The following is a 19,799-nucleotide window of genomic DNA, read 5'->3' on the forward strand; positions in this document are numbered from 1 at the left end:
TGGAGAGGCGTCAGCTGGTAGTCTCATTGTGTCTTACCCTCTTCACAAGGAAGCCTACTTTTGCAAAAATCTAAAATTATCCAGCTTCCTCTAACGAAATGCATTGTGATGATACTCCTTTTCTACTACAGAAATGTAGTTGATAAGCTTGTTCTGCTTTGGATCACATTTTAATGGTGTAATCCTTTAGTACTTTCTGAAAATAAATTGGGCAACATCTGTCTCCTTTTTTATGGTTACAAACTGGATGTGTAAGATTGTATAAACCACCTAAATAGTCCTGGTGGTAAAACCTTGTCGCCAGTTCAAATAATCTGGTCAGAACAGAGTGATCTTGGAAATGAGCTAGCGATACTCCCATATGACTTTGTTTACAGTGCAGATACATTTTCTAACCCACCGTTCTACATTAGTTAATCACTAAGCAGCGCTAGACTTTTAGCAGTGCAAGTTTCTTGGAGGCAAGCACTGCATTTTTGTGGTAAGCTTTAGCATTTGTATTTGAGGAATACTTAAAATAAAATGTTAAAACTGTGCTTCAGATAGAGTTATGCAATGATTTTCCCAACTGAAATCTACTTAACTCCAATCACAGTTCGTTTTAATTTAAAGTTGCAGTCTTAGAATGAAATATCTAGGTTGATCTTAGATTTGGCCATCATTTCAGTGGGTTGCTGAAGCTGGCGTGTCCACCACCCTTTCTTTCTTTCTTTGGTCAGTAGGTCTTAGCAAGATAGGTGGTCTGGTCTCTTTTTATCTGGCAACACCCACTGCAGATTTTTAAGGTAGTTAGGGTCAGCTGTTAAATTCTTTTAAAGATTTTTCCAAGAGCTTTATCTAATGATGAAATTCAGAAACTGGGACATAGGATTTTTTAAATAGTCCAAACCATGTCTAGAAAAACCATGTTTTAAAAAGGTTGTGGTTAAACGTGCGATATAAACATTCAAGTTACATGAAGTTCAGAAGGCATGTACAATGTACAGTGCACTGCCTCATAACTGTGGCTTGTATCTAGATATACATATTCTGTCAAGGAGTGTGATACACTTAGTTTTTGTGTTGCTTCAATTCCTTGGAACAATTTGCCCTATCTGCAGCCAAGTTTTCCTCTGGAATTTGGAGGCTCCCACCAGGTTTGGATGAATCCATCTTTATTTACAACATTTTGTTCCACACATGGATTTTTTTTTTTAGTTTTGCTAGCGGATTGGGACTGCCTAAGACTTTCACTTTTTCTTCACCCCCTTGCCCTCCCAAGTCTGCTCTGGGAATTGCGGGGAACAAAAGAGTAAAGAAAAATTACATTGTGCCAGTGGAAGTCCATTCTGCTGGTAGATGGCCATCATAGAATCATAGAATCATAGAATCATAGAATCATAGAGTTGGAAGAGACCACAAGGGCCATCGAGTCCAACCCCCTGCCAAGCAGGAAACACCATCAGAGCACTCCTGACATATGGTTGTCAAGCCTCTGCTTAAAGACCTCCAAAGTAGGAGACTCCACCACACTCCTTGGCAGCAAATTCCACTGTCGAACAGCTCTTACTGTCAGGAAGTTCTTCCTAATGTTTAGGTGGAATCTTCTTTCTTGTAGTTTGGATCCATTGCTCCGTGTCCGCTTCTCTGGAGCAGCAGAAAACAACCTTTCTCCCTCCTCTATGTGACATCCTTTTATATATTTAAACATGGCTATCATATCACCCCTTAACCTCCTCTTCTCCAGGCTAAACATGCCCAGCTCCCTTAGCCGTTCCTCATAAGGCATCGTTTCCAGGCCTTTGACCATTTTGGTTGCCCTCCTCTGGACACGTTCCAGTTTGTCAGTGTCCTTCTTGAATTGTGGTGCCCAGAACTGGACACAGTACTCCAGGTGTGGTCTGACCAGAGCAGAATACAGTGGCACTATTACTTCCCTTGATCTAGATGCTATACTCCTATTGATGCAGCCCAGAACTGCATTGGCTTTTTTAGCTGCCGCGTCACACTGTTGGCTCATGTCAAGTTTGTGGTCAACCAAGACTCCTAGATCCTTTTCACATGTACTGCTCTCAAGCCAAGTGTCACCCATCTTGTATTTGTGCCTCTCATTTTTTTTGCCCAAGTGCAATACTTTACATTTCTCCCTGTTAAAATTCATTGGATGTCACCCAGTAAATTGTTCTTCTGCATGCAGAATTGGTAAAGTTCATGTTACTCAGAGATTTTGGACTGATCCTGGATGGTATTATAAAATATTTGATGTGGACGGATCCAGTTTTGGGAGAATAAACAACCACAAGAAAACAGACTGTTCTGTAATTATCATAAAGCATGATAACAATACTAAGCATCCTTGTTTCACAATACAGCTAAAATTGTTAGGAAATTTTCAAATGTCAATATTTAACCAAAATTCCGCTTGTGAGGGATTTTTGTGGCAGTGCTAATTCAGTTTTCTGGTGACTGTAGATACTAATACTGTAGTGATAATAGCAATGATGTATACGTGACATTTTGACATGGGCCATTTAGTCTTAGCACTATTGGTTTATACAGGCATTTTCTTTTTGAAGCAGCATACTGGTGCAAACTTGCCATATATCCACTATATGGTGATGGTGGAATGAGAAACAAAGTGAGTATGTAAATATATTGGCTAGGTCATTAACTTGTGAATGTGCTTCACATCTACTTTGGTGATTTGCATAACCTGGTTCTTCAGTCAAGGTGTTCACCTACTGGTTTTAGTACCTATAACTTTTCATGTATCGAAAACTTCTTCTGGAAGTGATTTTGGTGTATTTTCTTTCACACCAAGGCCAAGTGCACAAGTTTAGTGCTCACACAGAGCTTTTCCTTTCAGAAGTGTGTAAAAGGAGAATTTTGCTGCTTAAGAAAATTAATGCTTAAATAATAGCATTACACTTTATATATAATCTTGTTCTCTATCTGTTGTTCAGCTAAAATTGACCATGAAATGGAAGAGAAATCCCTGGAAGAGACACATAAAAGGTGAGCAGACCAAGCTTCATATTCCACTAACATTCTAATAAGCTTCTATTTTTTTAGGTAGTAAAAGGAACAAAGTCTTAAAGGACAAATTGTGATTCTGCCAATAGAATTTATAGGGTATTGCTTGGTATACGATGCTCTCATATAGTATGCTTGTAAAGCTAGAAAGTTCAGACTCTTCCTAAAATTAACACAACACTTCCAAGAGGATTAAAACAATAATCCAATCAGGGCTTTGCATAAAAAAATGGGTCGTCTTCCTCAGACTAATAACAGATGCACAATACTTTTATTCTGTACTTTTGAGCTACCCACTATATACAAAGGAAAGTAGGGGGGCGGGAAGTTCCTATAAAAGTATTAATAATGTGGATAATTAAATGTGGCTTCATTGCAAAGTTAATTAGGCACATTAAAGCAGATACACTGCGTAATTCATTATTGATGTTAGCATTAATGGGGTTTGTGTCTTTGAAGACTCTTCAGTCTTCTTGCACAAAATCTGGTTTCTTTTTTCTCCCTCCTTTTTGCAATTTTCTCAACATTGCGGCTTTAAGAGTTTCTTTAATAGCAATGGAAAATATTTTTTCTGAAAATTCACGTTTCCAAATCTTATGGAAATTACTCATGGAACTGCCAGATTTTTTTAAAATTACACTTTTGAAGAGTTGCTTGTATTATACTAGGAAATACAGTGGGACATGTTTTAAAGAATAATTGAGAATGCTAGTACAGTATTCCATTTAGAAATCTGCATGATAATTAAGAATGCCACATTAAGTTCAATGCTTTAAACTGATTGTAGCAATAGTTTTCAGATTCCAGAAAGCAGTTCATGTTCATTGCCAGTGTAACAGCTGATGTGTACTTCATTTTTGTGTGATCTGTGGTCTGTTGGAAGACATTCACTGTTCAAAAACGTAAGGGGGGTGGGCTCATTTCCTTCACTAATATTGTTACATTTCTGTTGAGAAGGGAAAGGAAGATTGTAGTAACAGAAAACTAGAACTATTTTTAATAAATCAGATACTCATGAAGAGGTGGAATGAAGTTCTGCATAGGTACCTTGTTGTAACTTAAAGCAACTTATAGATAAACACAATAAATGATGGACAAACATGATAAAATTATTAGTTACATAACCCTCAAAACCACAATAGATGTACCAAGGACTCTGATCAGCTATTTCCAATTTGATCACCTCTTCTTTTCATTTTATTTCACAAAACTATACCACTGATGACTGTTCCAGATATTAAAAACTGCCACAGAATGCCTTGGCAGCCAAAAGGACATAAGTATTTATGGCCAAGATTCCATCAGGAGTTATGAAGCAATATGTGTGTACATTATGACATGTGCTTACTACTTACCTAAGGATGATGAGCTTGCCTTTGTACAGATAAGCATTCTCAAATATTTCATGTTTAATATTAGAGACAAGGGGACACTAGGCAGGAGGAAAACTCTGTGCTATGCCTTTTCCTCCCCTTTATACACATCACTTGATGTACTGTATGTATATAAAACATTTGCCTGTATTGCATCAGTAAAATTGGTTCTTCCTTCTGCAGATCTTGCATTAGTATATGAAAGTTTCTTTAGAATTCATCACACAAAATGCTTCAAACACGCTTTTTTGGATAGAGGGTGAGAGGAAAGCTTAGATAAATAAGAGATTAGTTACATTCTGCTAATCATGGGTAAAATAATCATGGGTGCATTGGATGAATAGATGTGCTAGTTGCAGTGATGGATTAGATGGAGGGTGATTAATGTGATTAATGTGGTTGGATTTTTTTCTTTTTGAAGTGACTATGTGCAACACAGTGTCTATCTCATGATTACATGTAATGGAGTTTCACAGAAATACTGGTTCATTATTTGATATGGCGGGAAAATGGGGGGGGGGAATTGTCTCTCTGTGACATTGTAAAATGCCAAGTAAAAATAAGTTATGAAATAGTAAAGCTTTGCAGAATTCCTAAAATTACTTGCGTTTTGAGAACAATGCTCCAAGTGTATTTTAGAAAAGTTCAGTTGTTTAGTAGATGAGCTGAAATGGAAAGTTAATCTTTCACACATAATGAAGACAAAGAAAATGGTATGTCTGACCCAGAGATTCCATAAAGTGTCTGGCTGTTCATTTGTCAGAAGTGAGATGTTTAACCGTTTCTGAAAGGTTGTATACTTTTTTATTTATTTATCATATTTAGCAGCTTTAAGAGTGTCAATGTGTGAAGTGTTTATTCAAGAAATGGATTTCTGGCAAACGGGCAAAAAGAAAAGTGAAATGTTTAGCTCACAAATAAGAGCATATTCTAAGATCTCTGAGTAAGTATCCTGAGATTAGAAGAAAGCACACAGGTCTGTGTTTATCTAGCTTACGCAGGCAGACAAGGAAGGCTCCAGACTGGTATTAAAGCTGAAGTGATACAGAATGTCTTCACCAAACCCCAAACAATTACATCACCCCCTGAACAATATTGATAAAGTGCAATAGAAAAAGACCTGGCACTTTCTAGTTTCAACCCTCACAGCTAACTACTTGAGAACCTGTAAAATACTTGACATGGAAAAGTTGTTTCAAAGGGGTCACAAAGAGCTGTCAGGCATTACAGCATAAGGAAGGGCCATAGTTCTGTGACAGAGCACATGCTGTACATAAAAAGAATCTCAAGGTCAGTCCCGGACATCTCAAGGTAAGGCTGGGAAAAACTACTGCCTAAAACCTTGGAGATCTGCTGGCAGCCAATGTAGACAATATTGAGCTAGTTGGACTCATAGTTGGATAGTATAAGGCAGTTTCTTATGTCCTTATACCCAAAAGACTTTTAAAATTAAAAAATACAAGCTGAAGATGACAGGGATTGAATCCAGGAACTTTTTTGTGTTGTTGGGGCCACTGTTCAATAGTACACCTGCAACTTTGTGTGCATATTCATCACATTTTTCAGAAGCTTAAGTCTGAAATTCAATCAGGTTGCATTTGTGGGTAGTCTGGCCAATTCATTTCCCTGCCTGAAACAAGGGTAAGTGCACTCCCTATACACATTCAGAAATTGACTGTCAGTGGGATAGCATTCCCCACTGCACATGAGGTCAACAAGCTAGTTTAGGGGTACATGGTCTCCAACAGAGAGCAATGGCTAGGAGGTTCAGGTGAACACCCTGAAAGCTGCCACTGTTGCCCTCCCCCAGCATATATCTCCAGAGGCAATTACCTCCCTGCCTAATTCTAGGGCTGGCCCTGACTAGTGTCAAAATAACTCAGCAGGCAGCTCAGTCACAATACAAATTTTCATTGTAATATATGCTAAACTAGCAATCTCATAACTAAGGAAATCCCAGGAATAAAGCAACTTTGAAAATAATAATAATACCCTGCCCATCTGACTTGGTTGCCCCAGCCACACTGGGAGGTTTTCAGCATATATAAAAACATAACAAAACATTACAATTTATACTCTGTTTTACCTAGTCTTAAACTCCAGCCAGTCACATGTATTCTGTTCATCTCCACTTTTTAATCAGTCTCCAGTTTTAAGTGAAATTGTAAAGAGGTTGGTCTCTGTTGATTTCACCCCATCTGACTGGAGGAGAACAAGAGTCATGAGAGAAAAGGTAAATGAAGACACTGATATGCACATTTATCATGAGATCTTTCATTTCAAATCCAAAAAAAGTTATGATTCCTCATACCTGTCTTAGGGGAAAGAAATAATTAAATAGTGAACTCTCGATCAGATCACATAATTTTTATTCCATGTTATTTCCAGTAATCACATTTAGTTGCTTCTGTGCTGTGTTTTATGTTGTTTGTGGTATGTATGTGTGTGTGAATGACAATAATTTCCGTAGCTGTGTCATGCCTTTTATTGATTACATGCACCTCACTATTGGAGCTGCACACACAGTTCTTTCCAATACATTCAAGTATATTCCTTCTTTGAGTGCCAGATGATATGTAAACACGCTCTGCTGTTGCCTGTAAGTGGCTAAATGCTACCGTTTGATTTCTGCACACTTGATTCATTCACTAGTTAAAACAACGGGAAATTTATACTTCTCCACTGCTTTTGATATTGCATCAGTTACTGTCTGAGAATTTACAGTAGCCAAAGTTCTTTGAATCAGCGATAGACTGACATATTATACTAACCTAGAACACATTTCTAAGCCACATTTCCTGTAGTCTGTGAGTTAAGTAATAGCTGGCATAAGAAGCAACTTTGGAATTGATTTGTCAATTTAATTATTTAATTTCAATTTTAATCTGATTCTCTACCCTGCCTCCCTTGTTGGCACCATTTTACACTCATTTTGAAATGTGTTCAAGGAACGGGGTGGAGAAGAGAGACATAATTTAGGATCTGGAAACTTCAGTGAAGGAAAAGAAGATTTCCCTTGGGATACTGCTCTTTTCCAAAGAGGAGTACTGAAACATGCACAGTTGCATAATGACACTTGCTATTGTTGTTTTGGTGCTACAACACTGGTGCTTCTTTTGCACAACGCTGTGCTCTAGTATGGATACAGTACTATGGAAAGGGACTTCCTAGAAAGTAAGATGGAACCAGGTGGCTGTGCCCCACTCTCCATATGTAACACTTCAAGCAACAAAATAAGTATCTGGTTACCAGAACAGCAATAAAACAAAACAAAACAGTTCTCTGAATATTCTAAGTGTTGTGTTCAGGTGTACAATCAAGATAACATGTTGGAAATTGCAAATTTTGGAGTTCAGAAGAGTATTTAGAGAATTTCATTTTGAAACCATAAATGAATGGCCACGATATGAAACTTTGGATCATTAAGTCAGTATTGACATTGAAAGCCACTTCTCCAGAATTTTTCAAGCTTCTTGTATTATATAGATTTAAGAGGCAGCCAATCTACACATGCAGCACAATCTTGTAGGGTGGCTCTCGCTGGACGCCTGCATTAGACTGAAAAAGGAAAACAAATCCTTATTTGGATGTTCCCACATTAAGAAATCTTTCTGTATATAGAAAATGTGTATGTCAGGGGCCAGACATACTTAGAAACTTCCTCTCTGACAGCCTAGCTAGAAATATTTGTTTCTTCTGGAAAACACTGGAAGATGCACTCTCCCATGTATAGTGTGAAATGGACAATCTAGTGAGAGGAGCTGCACAATATTCTTTTGCTGCATGTGTAGACCTAATCTTGCTTTTAATATTATGTTTTTCCAATATTTTGGACTATCTTTTCACAAAACATGCCCAAGGCGATGGACAAAAAATATAAGCTAAAGTGTAACTGAAGGCACTACTTCAGGTGTCTCCAGTCTTCAAGATTTTGACAGAGGTGACAAAACATGGTGTTTTTTGTGTGTGAAGGTACCCAAGTTATGAAAACCACTTCTCAGAGAAACTCATTTGACTTAATCTCTTTTCCCTTTTCATTACCAAGTTTATTCTGTTAGGTGGTATCCAGTTCTGTCCCCTCCATGGACAGAAGAAATCCATCAGTAGAACAGTCTGCTGACTTTCTGGAGCAGATTTAGGGAGGGACAGGTGGATCACAGAAAATTGCCTCCTCTGTTCCACTGATGGATGTCCTCATTCAGTGAAAAGGACAGCATCAGATACTGCACATTGCGTTTGCATGACCCGCTGTTTGTGGGATATAGTTTAGGACTATTTTCATGCAATCTTAACAAAGTGACTCGTCTGTAGGTTTATCTGTGGCATTGGTTTCTTACAAATCGTTTCACTTGGGGCGATGGGGTTTTGTTTTGCATTTCCTTATTTTAGTTATATTTTCTTCATCATATTTTATTGTTAAATTTTAGTATTAAAATCTAGAGTTAACCTCCTGAATTGTTGAAAGACAGGGTATATATGTATGTAGTAAATTACCAGTGCATTCAATCATATTATTCTGATGAGGATTGTGTTGTGTAAAACTGAAACCATATAAATCCCTAATTAAGGATAAGTTACTATCTTTATTTATTTAAGGGTATTTAAATCTTTAATTGGTGGGGGATCTAAACTACTTTGAAATCCATGTAGCAGACATTTAGCCTCTGCCCTCCATAAACAAAACAGCAGTGTGAACAACCAATGACTTGTTTTTTAAGTAGGATTGAAAAGTCATGCTAGCTGAAGCAAAGCTGCTGACCTTTGCTGCCTCTGTTAATCCCTGACAACGACCTCCCCCACCCCCACAATTTCTGCACCAGTGGTGGAAGCATAGGTCCAACAGCACTCTTTGCTCAGGCACCCTTGAGATAAGCATCTCTAAGAGCTTTACAAACAATACACTACCCTGACAAAAACTGCTCTTCATTAGCAAGTGTTCCCAATTTGCTGATAAGGAAGTCGAAGTGCTGAAGCATTGTGACCTCACCAAAGTGACGTTGTAATTAAGAAACCCATGACTAGGACTGTGGAGTTTTGACTGTCGGTTTTGTTCTCTAATTGCAGCGTTTCCACTGAGCACAGAGTCACAGCTTATGCTCCAGTGGGTCCTATTTTTATGGTCCCTGTATCTGGTAAATCACTACTTCTCTTTCATCCCCAAGTTTGCTTTTTTAAAACGTTCAAATTTTGTTGATATGAGTGGGACTTTGAAGAGATCATGTCACAAGAAAAAACTGGGTAACGAAAGACGGTTTCATTTACACAACTATTATTTTTTTAACAATCCCCATTTTTATTTTCACATTCAGTAAAACTTCAAGTTCTGGACATTAGGAAGAAGTTTCTGTTTAACGCCTCTAAAAATCTCTCTCTCTCTCTCTCTCTCTCTCACACACACACACACACACACAGAGAGAGAGAGAGAGAGAGAGGTGCTATATGTAGGCTAAACATTTATCTGTTTTGAATCTACTTACTCATGTACCTATATCAAGAAAAGGGCCCCTCAGAAAGGGTCCTAAAGCAGTTGACAGTAAGCTTCAATCAAACAAATATATAAATAAAAACCAAATAATTAATGATCCTCTATCCCTGAAAATGCAGGGCTCCATATACATATGAAAAGTATCAAAAATTAGTAACAAACTCCTTATAGTTATTCTTTCACCTACTGTATGTATTATATATGTGTGCAAAAGAGTGAGAGCGTGATAAGATAACACAGAATACAAAGAACATGAGTTGTAGTTTTGTTGCTGTAAATATGTAGTCTTTCTTTCAGCTATAAAAGTTGTAATTTAAAATGCTACAAACCTTATGGAAAGAAAACAATGTATCATTCTCTCTCTCTCTCTCTCTCTCTCTCTCTCTCTCTCTCTCTCTCAGTACAAGGCTATGATCTTTGCCCTCCGTGTATTTTAGAATCTTCTTGTTACGAAAGGGCATGGGAGATAACATCCCAAACCTTGTATTCACCCATCTATTTTCTTTTTAAAAAATAAATGAGTGCTGTAGGGATCTTTCAACTACCATATATGGGAAACTTTCTCAGAACAAATGATTATTTTGAATGCAACTTTCCTGTGCTTGATAAACAACTTAATTCCTCAGGAGTCCTGGTTTTAAGCCTACTTGTATTGCAGCTCATATTCTCCTTATTTGTATATAAGTAATAGTTGTATATTATTTTTGACTATGTGCCAGTTTCTGACATTTTTGCATTTTACAAATATATCCACTATCGTAGAAGTGATCTAGCTGAGTACTTGAGTATTACTTGTAGCTGTTTAGATAAAGGGATTCTGCTAGGAGTTAAATGTCTCTGTGTTACTGAATCAGCTTTCCGTCCTTTCCCAGCAAGATTAACAGTGATCAGTGTAAAAGCCTGTCTTGCCTCCTTTGATCCCATAGTATTCTTAACCAAAGCCTTCACGTCTCCAGTAAATGTTACTTCTATTTATCAAACTCATTGAGCATTTATTTGTGGGAGTTTCAATCTAGTCTGGCTTCCTAATTGTTGAAAAGGCTTCAAATAGAGAATTATGGCTTATTGTTATCTTACATTTAGACATAGTGCCTGGAAAGGCTGCTTTGAATGTGATGCTTTTAATCTTGTGCATCCTTGGGTAAACTTGGTGTTCTTCTGTGATGCTATCATCCCATTCCTAGGACAGCACCAGACTTTATATGGCAAATGTGATTGCTGCATGTATAATGTGCACAACTTGTGAAGTCTGGAAATAATAGATGCAGCTTTAAACATTCATTTGTGTGCATGTTTGGGCATCAATGTCAGTTCCCGTTTACACAATTACCAAGCAAGTTTGGGCTGTGTCAACTGGTGGGAGAAAGCAACTTGTCACAGGCTTTCTCTTCAGTAGCCAGCTTCTTTTGGTATCATGCAAACTGATATTTGCCATTTCTTATTCAGAGAAAAAGGAAAATTTCAGGGCCATTTCTGATAACAACGTTTAGTGGTACGCTGTGGATTAAACCACAGAGCCTAGGACTTGCCGATCAGAAGGTCGGTGGTTCGAATCCCCGCGACAGAGTGAGCTCCCGTTGCTCGGTCCCTGCTCCTGCCAACCCAGCAGTTCGAAAGCACTTCAAAGTGCAAGTAGATAAATAGGTACCGCTCCAGCGGGAAGGTAAACGGCGTTTCCGTGCACTGCTCTGGTTTGCCAGAAGCAGCTTAGTCATGCTGGCCACATGACCCGGAAGCTGTACGCCGGCTCCCTTGGCCAATAAAGCGAGATGAGCGCCGCAACCCCAGAGTCGGTCACGACTGGACCTAATGGTCAGGGGTCCCTTTACCTTTAGGATAAGACCTTCTCAGAGGTGATACCCAAGTTATGAAGTTTCTTGCCTTATGACAACCATGCATGCAGACATATGTAGCATGCAAAATTCTGCAAGCAAATTATTTTGCTCAGCTGCCCATGCAACCCCGCCCCCCTCTTCCAGTCCAAGAAAGGGATAAGTTCTGGATTCTTTTCCATATTGTTCCCAGCTGTTGCTGCAAACCTCCCCTTTCCATGGGGCAAGATTGCTTTGGAATTCCCACAATCCAAAATTCCGTATGTTTGATTCACCAATTAGGTTGTCTTCCATACTGACAAATCGCTGTGTGTACGTAGTTCAACAAAAGAGATTTACAATGTTCTAAAGCTATGCCTGTGTCACTGTTATTAATTCAAAGATTTTCTGCCTATCATTGGGCTTCATCAGTTTAAGACATTTATCTTTATTTCATAGTAATTTCTTTAAATTTGCTCAGAAACTGCAATAGTCAGTTCTGCAACGACATGTTTTGGAAAATGATTGAAATGCAATGAAAAAGTGATACATCAACAGTTACGATAGTCTGGTTTTCTTGGCTTTGAAGAATTGATTTTTTTGTTGAAAAAATGAAAGAAGCTTTGACCACATAATGAAACATATATGAGAAACACCAGACCCCAGGTTTTCTAAACAAATTCAATACAGAATATGAAAATAGAAGAGTTAGGACTATGTTTGTGATAGGTATCAATTTATTTACCAGTACTATCAGCCATAGAGACTGTCTCTCATTGTTGCTAATGAAATAGTTGCCCTCTTTGTTTATTTTGACAGCTTTTTGGAGACTGCAGCATATTTCTGCATGAAACCAAAAATGAGTGAGAAGGAGGTATCACTAAATGCCTTCTTCAGCATTTGGCATGAATTCAGTTCTGATTTTAAAGAGTTCTGGAAGAAGGAAAATAAGCTCATTTTGCAAGAAAGGTAGGTATCTTGATTTTTGATTACTTTAAAATTATTAATATTATATACAAAAGGAAAATGTATAAAATTGTACATATCTGTTTACTGTTCAAATGTCATGATAATAATGGATCATAAATTCTTAACTTCCAATATTTAAGTGATTGCTATAAAGTCATCAGATGTTCTCCTGTTTGCTGCTCAAGAATGTAATATCTCTTCTCATGCTATACTAGACAATCTGCTGTTGCACATTTTTAGGTTTTGTAGCTCCACTTCTGTCATTTTTAAAAATTATATGGGTAACTACATATGTTGCAAAATGCTGCAGACAAGTTTCTTTATTTGATGAGAAAATAGAAACACATTTAGCCAATCTTGCAACAGTTGCACAGCCTGCTTTGTTGTTGTTGTTTAGTCGTTTAGTCGTGTCCGACTCTTCATGACCCCATGGACCAGAGCACACCAGGCACTCCTGTCTTCCACTGCTTCCTGCAGTTTGGTCAAACTCATGTTCGTAGCTTCGAGAACACTGTCCACCCATCTCGTCCTCTGTCGTCCCCTTCTCCTTGTGCCCTCCATCTTTCCCAACATTAGGGTCTTTTCCAGGGAGTCTTCTCTTCTCATGAGGTGGCCAAAATATTGGAGCCTCGGCTTCACGATCTGTCCTTCCAGTGAGCACCCAGGGCTGATTTTGTTCAGAAGGGATAGATTTGATCTTCTTGCAGTCCATGGGACTCTCAAGAGTCTCCTCCAGCACCATAATTCAAAAGCATCAATTCTTCGGCGATCAACCTTCTTTATGGTCCAGCTTTATGCTCTGAAGCTGTGGTATTCAATCCGCAATTTAACCACATAAAAGTTCATATTTGCTGTGAATGTTTTAGACATTGCCTTTTCTGCAAGTCATTGGAGGTTTTTAGGCTGGAATACAATGATATTATGGGTGAGATTGTATTATTGTTATTTATGATTGTGTGTTTTATTATATTTTACTGTCATAAACTACCTTAGTCTTAATTAGAGAAGGCAAGATTCATGCTATCCCACTCCCCCAGTACACCTAGTGTGGGAGGGTTGGTGCCTTTTGCTCACAGCCCTATGCCTGCAAGATGTCCTAGGGTCAACTGCAAAGTTTTTTTGGTGAGTAAAGTCTGGCCAGAACTGGCTTCCCCATGTTTCAGACACAATACAAACAGACACAAGAATATTCTGGGGTTTCAAATAACCACAACTTTATTGATTACAGGTGTATGTAGGCTTAGGCTTAGGTACTGGGTGTTCATCCTGAGGTTTTCAAGGTTGTGCCTGGGTTAAGGGCCATCTCAACACGTGAATCAGCTAAACTGGCCTCCCAGGCTGCCACATGGAAGTCCTGTGGCCTGTCTGCTCCCCCGTAGGCTTTAGGACAGGACTGCCACCCAGAACTGCCACTAGAGGATTCAACCCAATGCCTTATTCACCAATAGTTGTGATGATTGCTATGAGGAAGAAAAATCCCAAATGGACTCAGTTTGTTTGCAGGCAAATTTCTTCCCAGCCCCAAATATGGTGACCAATTATATCCACAGCAAAGTCTTTAAAACAGACCCATGTGCTGGCTGGGTAGGTTGATTGGCCACCAAGTGGAAAAACAATGCAAGTGTTATGCTAAACTTCCAAAGATTATTGCTGTCTTATTTTCCACACACTCATCATTAAGCCTGTATAGCCAGACAGTGCCCACCCATAATAGAAACTGATTCATGTTATATAATCTGAAATGCTGCTTGAATACTCAATAAAAAATAGCATATTTCATTTACGTGTGTAAGACCTACCTTCAATCTAGCCTTAAGGGAATGGTTACTCTTTTGCACCTTGTACTACTATTTGGTTATGCTTCTTTGTTTCACTCACAAAAACAACAGCCCCTATTTATATTTTTGGACACTTTGGGAATTTGTCAAGCATGGAACTAAGTTCCAGCACTGCTGCCTGACTGCATCAGCACCAACCAACCACGGACAGCACTCTTAAATGACGTGAAGCTACTGCTTTCAGGAAGATTCTCAGTTCATGTCACTCACAACATACATTAAAGAGGAGGATTGATCAAGAACTCTTAAGTTCTGGCCTTAATGGGGACACCCTTAGTTTTATAAAGAAACACTTATCTGATTGGCTTATTCTCTAAGATATCATCACATCAATAATCCTCTAGCAAAATATGGCTGTAATATATTGTGATGATGCTACATTGAGATTGGTGGAGATGATGTAGCATCTGTCTAGAATAACGGAATCTTTCAAAATTTTGGAGAGTTTTGATGACACACAATTCAAATCATCTTCTGGATTATTTAGTATGACAAAAAATGTATCCTTCATAGATTAGCATTGGCTATGGAGGCATATTGGTCCCACAGAAAGTAGATAATTAAAGACAGAATATAAATTTAGTTTTCTGCCATTAGCCACAGTGATAAAGTTTTGTAGTAAAGCTGTTAAAGGAAAGAGGGAACTAAACCCATTTCAATTGGAAATCAAGAAACACTAGCAATTAGTTAGCATAAAAGAAGAAAAGTTAGCCAAGGAGTTTTCAAAAACTTCTCTCCAGGAGACTGAGTTAGCAACTGCCAGAGATGACTGAAGTGCAGAGAGTCAGCCATGGCACTGATTTTATTTGGTTTTATTATTTATTATTTTCAGACTCCTTCCAACAATGCACTTCTAATAAGCTTGTCTGTAGCTGTTTCCTTATGCTTGTATTTTTAAGGACTCAGTTATTATTTGCTTTAAATCTGTGAGGTCTTCCAGTTTCACTCCAGTAATGTGATGCAAAGAATGAAAGGCATTAGTTTTTACCAGAGCTGAATCTTGAGGCTTTGCTTCATTGCATCAATGTTGTGACATCTTTCCGTGTTCAAGGAGAATCTCAGACCAATTTTTAGCAGGGCTTGGGTGCCTTCCCATTGACATCAGCATGTCCAAATGTTACACCTGCTGCCTATATTTTAACTTTGCTCTGAAACCTTTGACCCTTCTCTGTATTCCAGAAATTCATTTTGAATACAAACTTCTTTTTAAAAGAATCCAGTGTGGTATGTGCTGAATCTTTGAGTAACCAGATATTGCTTTTGTGAACAATGGGTTGCATTCCAGCCATTCATAATACATGAGGGTATCCAAGGATTTACTTAACTCAGCATTGATGGCTATGGAGTGTGACTGCACTCTGCTCTTTTACCAGGCATTGCTATTCTTCACTGGGGAGATTTCTGGCTATGAGAGAGCAACTTGTTCTTCCAACCTGATGGCAGGAATCTTAATTGCTCATTCCAAGGTTTTGTAACCCCTTCATCGGCTACCATTCCACTTTTGTTTTAGGTGGGGTGTGAAATGAAAAGACTGGAAGGTTTTCTTGCTGAGCAGCCTATCATAAGTTCCCATGAAGGGTGGCATTGCCAAAGAAGCACATGCATTCCCTCCCTGTCTTTCTTTTCATTGGGAGAAGCACAGATTATTTTTCTCAGTGCTACAACTGCCATCTCTCATTGAGCCTGCAGGAGGGGGTGGGGGTGCTCAAGCCTTGGTAAAATGCCAAAGAAGCATGAAGGATCTTGGGGAAGAAATTAGGCAGTAATGCAGGCCATTGCTCAAGAAACTAAGCATCACCTTTCAGGGAATTTACTTCTCTATCTGTTGCTATAACTACAGTTCAGAGCTGCCTTCTTAAGACTTTTGGTTGAGACTTCTAGGTGTAAATTAAGTGGTTAAGCAGTGTGTGTCCACACACACACACACACACACACACACACACGTAAAGAGACAGAAACTAAGAGGCGGGACTGCTCAGGCTTTGGCACGGCTCAGTTGCCAGGTCTTCTTGATGCTTATTGCATACTACGTATGTTTGTTTATTTAGAGTACACATACCAGTAAAAATTCTGGCAGCTGTGTTCTGTACTAGTTGAAGTTTCTGAGACTTCTTCAGGGCCACATGACAATGCTGTATCTAAAATACCGTCAAGCTGCAAACTTGCTCTCTCTGGTGGGAATGCTGTCCCAATCCAGAGCTGGTTGTGCATCAGTTCCTGGGTCCTTCAGTGCCTCCACTGGATCAGGATTCAGTTTCAGTTTATTGGCCCTCATCCAGCCTATTATCAAATCTAGGCACCAGTTCAGAACCTCCGCAGCTTCACTTAACTCATAGAATCATAGAATCTTAGAGCTGGAAGAGACCCCAAGAGTCATCTAGTCCAACCCAATGCAATGCAGGAATCTCAGCTAAAGCATCCATGACAGATGGCCATCCAGCCTCTGTTTAAAAACCTCCAAGGAAGGAGAGTCAAAAATAAAGCTATGTATCATCACCCTATAGCTGCCTCTTCCATTTCTCTGTACATGACTTTTAAAATACAATCCTGTTGGTCCCAGCAACTAATTTAAAAAGTATGAATATGCAAGATTTGCTGCTAGGAAGTAAAGAAAAACCCTGTATTTGTATGCTAGTGGATTTTACACTGTACCTCATCCTGAGATCATGTGATAAAGAGTGAGATATAAAATTATTATTATTATTATTATTATTATTATTATTATTATTATTATTATTATTATTATTATTATTATTATTATTATTATTTATACCCCGTCCATTCAGATATCTTCTAAAAGTCTGGTAGTTGTTGTTCTCTTTGACATCTGGTGGGAGGGTGTTCCACAGGGCGGGTGCCACTACCGAGAAGGTCCTCTGCCTGGTTCCCTGTAACCTCACTTCTCACAGTGAGGGAACTGCCAGAAAGCCCTCAGCACTGGACCTCAGTGTCCAGGTAGAATGATGAAGGTGGAGACACTCCTTCAGATATACTGGACCGAGGCTATTTAGGGCTTTAAAGGTCATCTCCAACACTTGGAATTGTACTCGGAAATGTACTGGGAGCCAATGTAGGTCTTTCAAGACCAATGTTATGTGGTCTCGGCGGCCGCTCCCAGTCACCAATCTAGCTGCTGCATTCTGGATTAGTTGTAGTTTCCGGGTCACTTTCAAAGGTAGCCCCACATGCAGCACATTGAAGTAGTCCAAGTGAGAGATAACCAGAGCATGCACCACTCTGGCGAGACAGTCCGCGAGTAGATAGGGTCTCAGCCTGTGTACCAGATGGAGCTGCCCTGGAGATAGATAGCTAGATAGCTAGCTAGCTAGCTAGATAGATAGATGGATAGATAGATAGATAGATAGATAGATAGATAGATAGATGATAGATAGATAGATAGAATGGAAATACTTGCTTGTTTGTTTTTTAAACTGTAGCTACGCTCCATGGAAACAACAGAATTCCCCATACCACCTTAAAGACTAATAAATATATAATGGCATAAGCTTTCATAGACTATTGCCCACTTCATCAGGTGCTAGAATTGTTTTCCTTAGTTATCCACTCACACCAGTGTATTAGGATGGAGCTGAAAAGTAAAAAAAAAATGCAAAAAAGACAGTTTGTGATAATTTAGTTAGAGCTTCAGTTAGAGTTATAAGCACCGTGACCATTCACAATATTGGTATGTGACACTTGGGTAAGAGGACAGGCCTTCATATTGATCAGTAACCAGTTAAAGTAAACAGAAAGTAGGAATAAATGGACAGATTTCACAATGGGCATTTCTCATCAGGTCTGCTCTGGTAATTTCAGTGGAGTCAGTTTTTTACCATATGGCGTAAGGGCAGACCCAGAATGTTTTGTGATGCTTGCTGTAACATTGAACTCCCCACTTCATTCATTGAGTTTGATGCAGGGCTTTCCCCTTCACTGGGTGCAGGCAGATCCCACCCTTACCTTATATAAGGAGCCCCAGTTATGCATAAATTTATGTTTGCAAGAGTTTCTACATAGCTGAAAAACGAAAACAACAGATAAACCTTTGCAGCTTGCTAAAATAAAGGAGGTTTGTGACCCACCCCCACCCACCACAAATTGTTTTAGTCGGTGGAAAATTCCAATAAATTGCAAACAATAAGCCTAAAGCTTATAAATTTTATCACAAACAGAAACTGAAGTAAAGTTATCTGAATTCTTGATGCTATGTTTCTCAAATCCAATTCAGTTGTTTCAGACTAGCAGCCACTTCCACACTTTCAAACCCTAAGATGCATCTTGGACTTCCTTGGCTATAAAAGTTGCCCATTCCTGCAAGAATAGCACTTAAGCTGGCACCTGGTGTGTCATGTTGTACATCTAGATGAAAGGAGAGATTCCTGGCCAATATGTCTCCACAGCTCATTGATCTCCCTCTGAAGAAAGACTGGTATGTCTCCCTACAGATTACTCGGCAGGATGATTTAAAGCTTGCTGTTGAACGATTTAAAGTCTGGCATTGTGTAGCTATGTATTGCATAGGAAGTAGCATGCCGGTAAGCTGTCACTGCTTCTTCCAAAGAAGGGCATTTAATCTTGTAGCAGGAGGCACGTCCTCTCCAAGTAAGCTAACGGATCTTTTGTTAACCTTCAGAATAGAAGGGAGCAAATTGGACTTTATGATGACACACCTAGAGACAAGGGAATTGCAATTGTTTGTTTGTTTGAGGCTGGAAGGTTAGGAGGGTGTGCCTGTGCACTTTGAGTTTTGGTAACAAGATCAGTAATAGTGGCAAAGTTCCTCACCCTCAGAACTGCTCAAAGGAGAAACTTCATATGGCTCAAGAATTAAACCTTTCATAGACATTGCCACTGGTGCTAGTGGTAATTTCTGCCTCACCATTTCTTTCCTTCTGTATACGTGTTTGCTTCTCTCAAGACCTCTTTTCATGCCTCTTTCCTGACTAGTTTGCTCTTCTGTTCTTTCTGTCCCTTCTTTAGTCTGGTCCATGATGCCTGGAGAAAAAGCCCCCTTCCTCCCAATAACTTCAGGTCCCACAGACAGTGTGCTGCCACTACCTCCCTTTCCTCTTAAATCCAGGGAACAGACTACATGTTACATGGGAAATGTAAAGTTGGATCTTCCAATGTTTTGATACACGCTTAAAAGCTGCTGAGTTGCCTGAAATATATTGGAGCAGGGACACTGGGGGAGGAGGTGTTAATCCTTTCCCCCTTACCATTTTCCCAAGCTAGATTCTCCCTTTCAGTGATGCTGCTTTAAAGTGAAAATAAAAATCTTGGAACATCTGATCTTTGTCTTCTGGTGTGA

At 39.0% G+C, this 19,799-nt stretch overlaps 1 protein-coding gene across 1 annotated transcript in view; it reads left to right on the plus strand.

Moving 5' to 3' along the window:
* FMN2 (formin 2) overlaps positions 1–19,799 on the plus strand; it is a 151,390-nt gene that overhangs the window by 124,978 nt on the left and 6,613 nt on the right. Inside the window, exons 15-16 of the mRNA XM_081188003.1 lie at positions 2,943–2,994; positions 12,501–12,650. Of these exons, the coding sequence (XP_081044129.1) occupies positions 2,943–2,994; positions 12,501–12,650 (202 nt within the window). The remainder of the gene's footprint in view (positions 1–2,942; positions 2,995–12,500; positions 12,651–19,799) is intronic.

This window comes from Podarcis bocagei, assembly GCF_964188305.1.
Source record: "Podarcis bocagei genome assembly, chromosome: 3".
Lineage (NCBI taxonomy): Eukaryota > Metazoa > Chordata > Lepidosauria > Squamata > Lacertidae > Podarcis > Podarcis bocagei.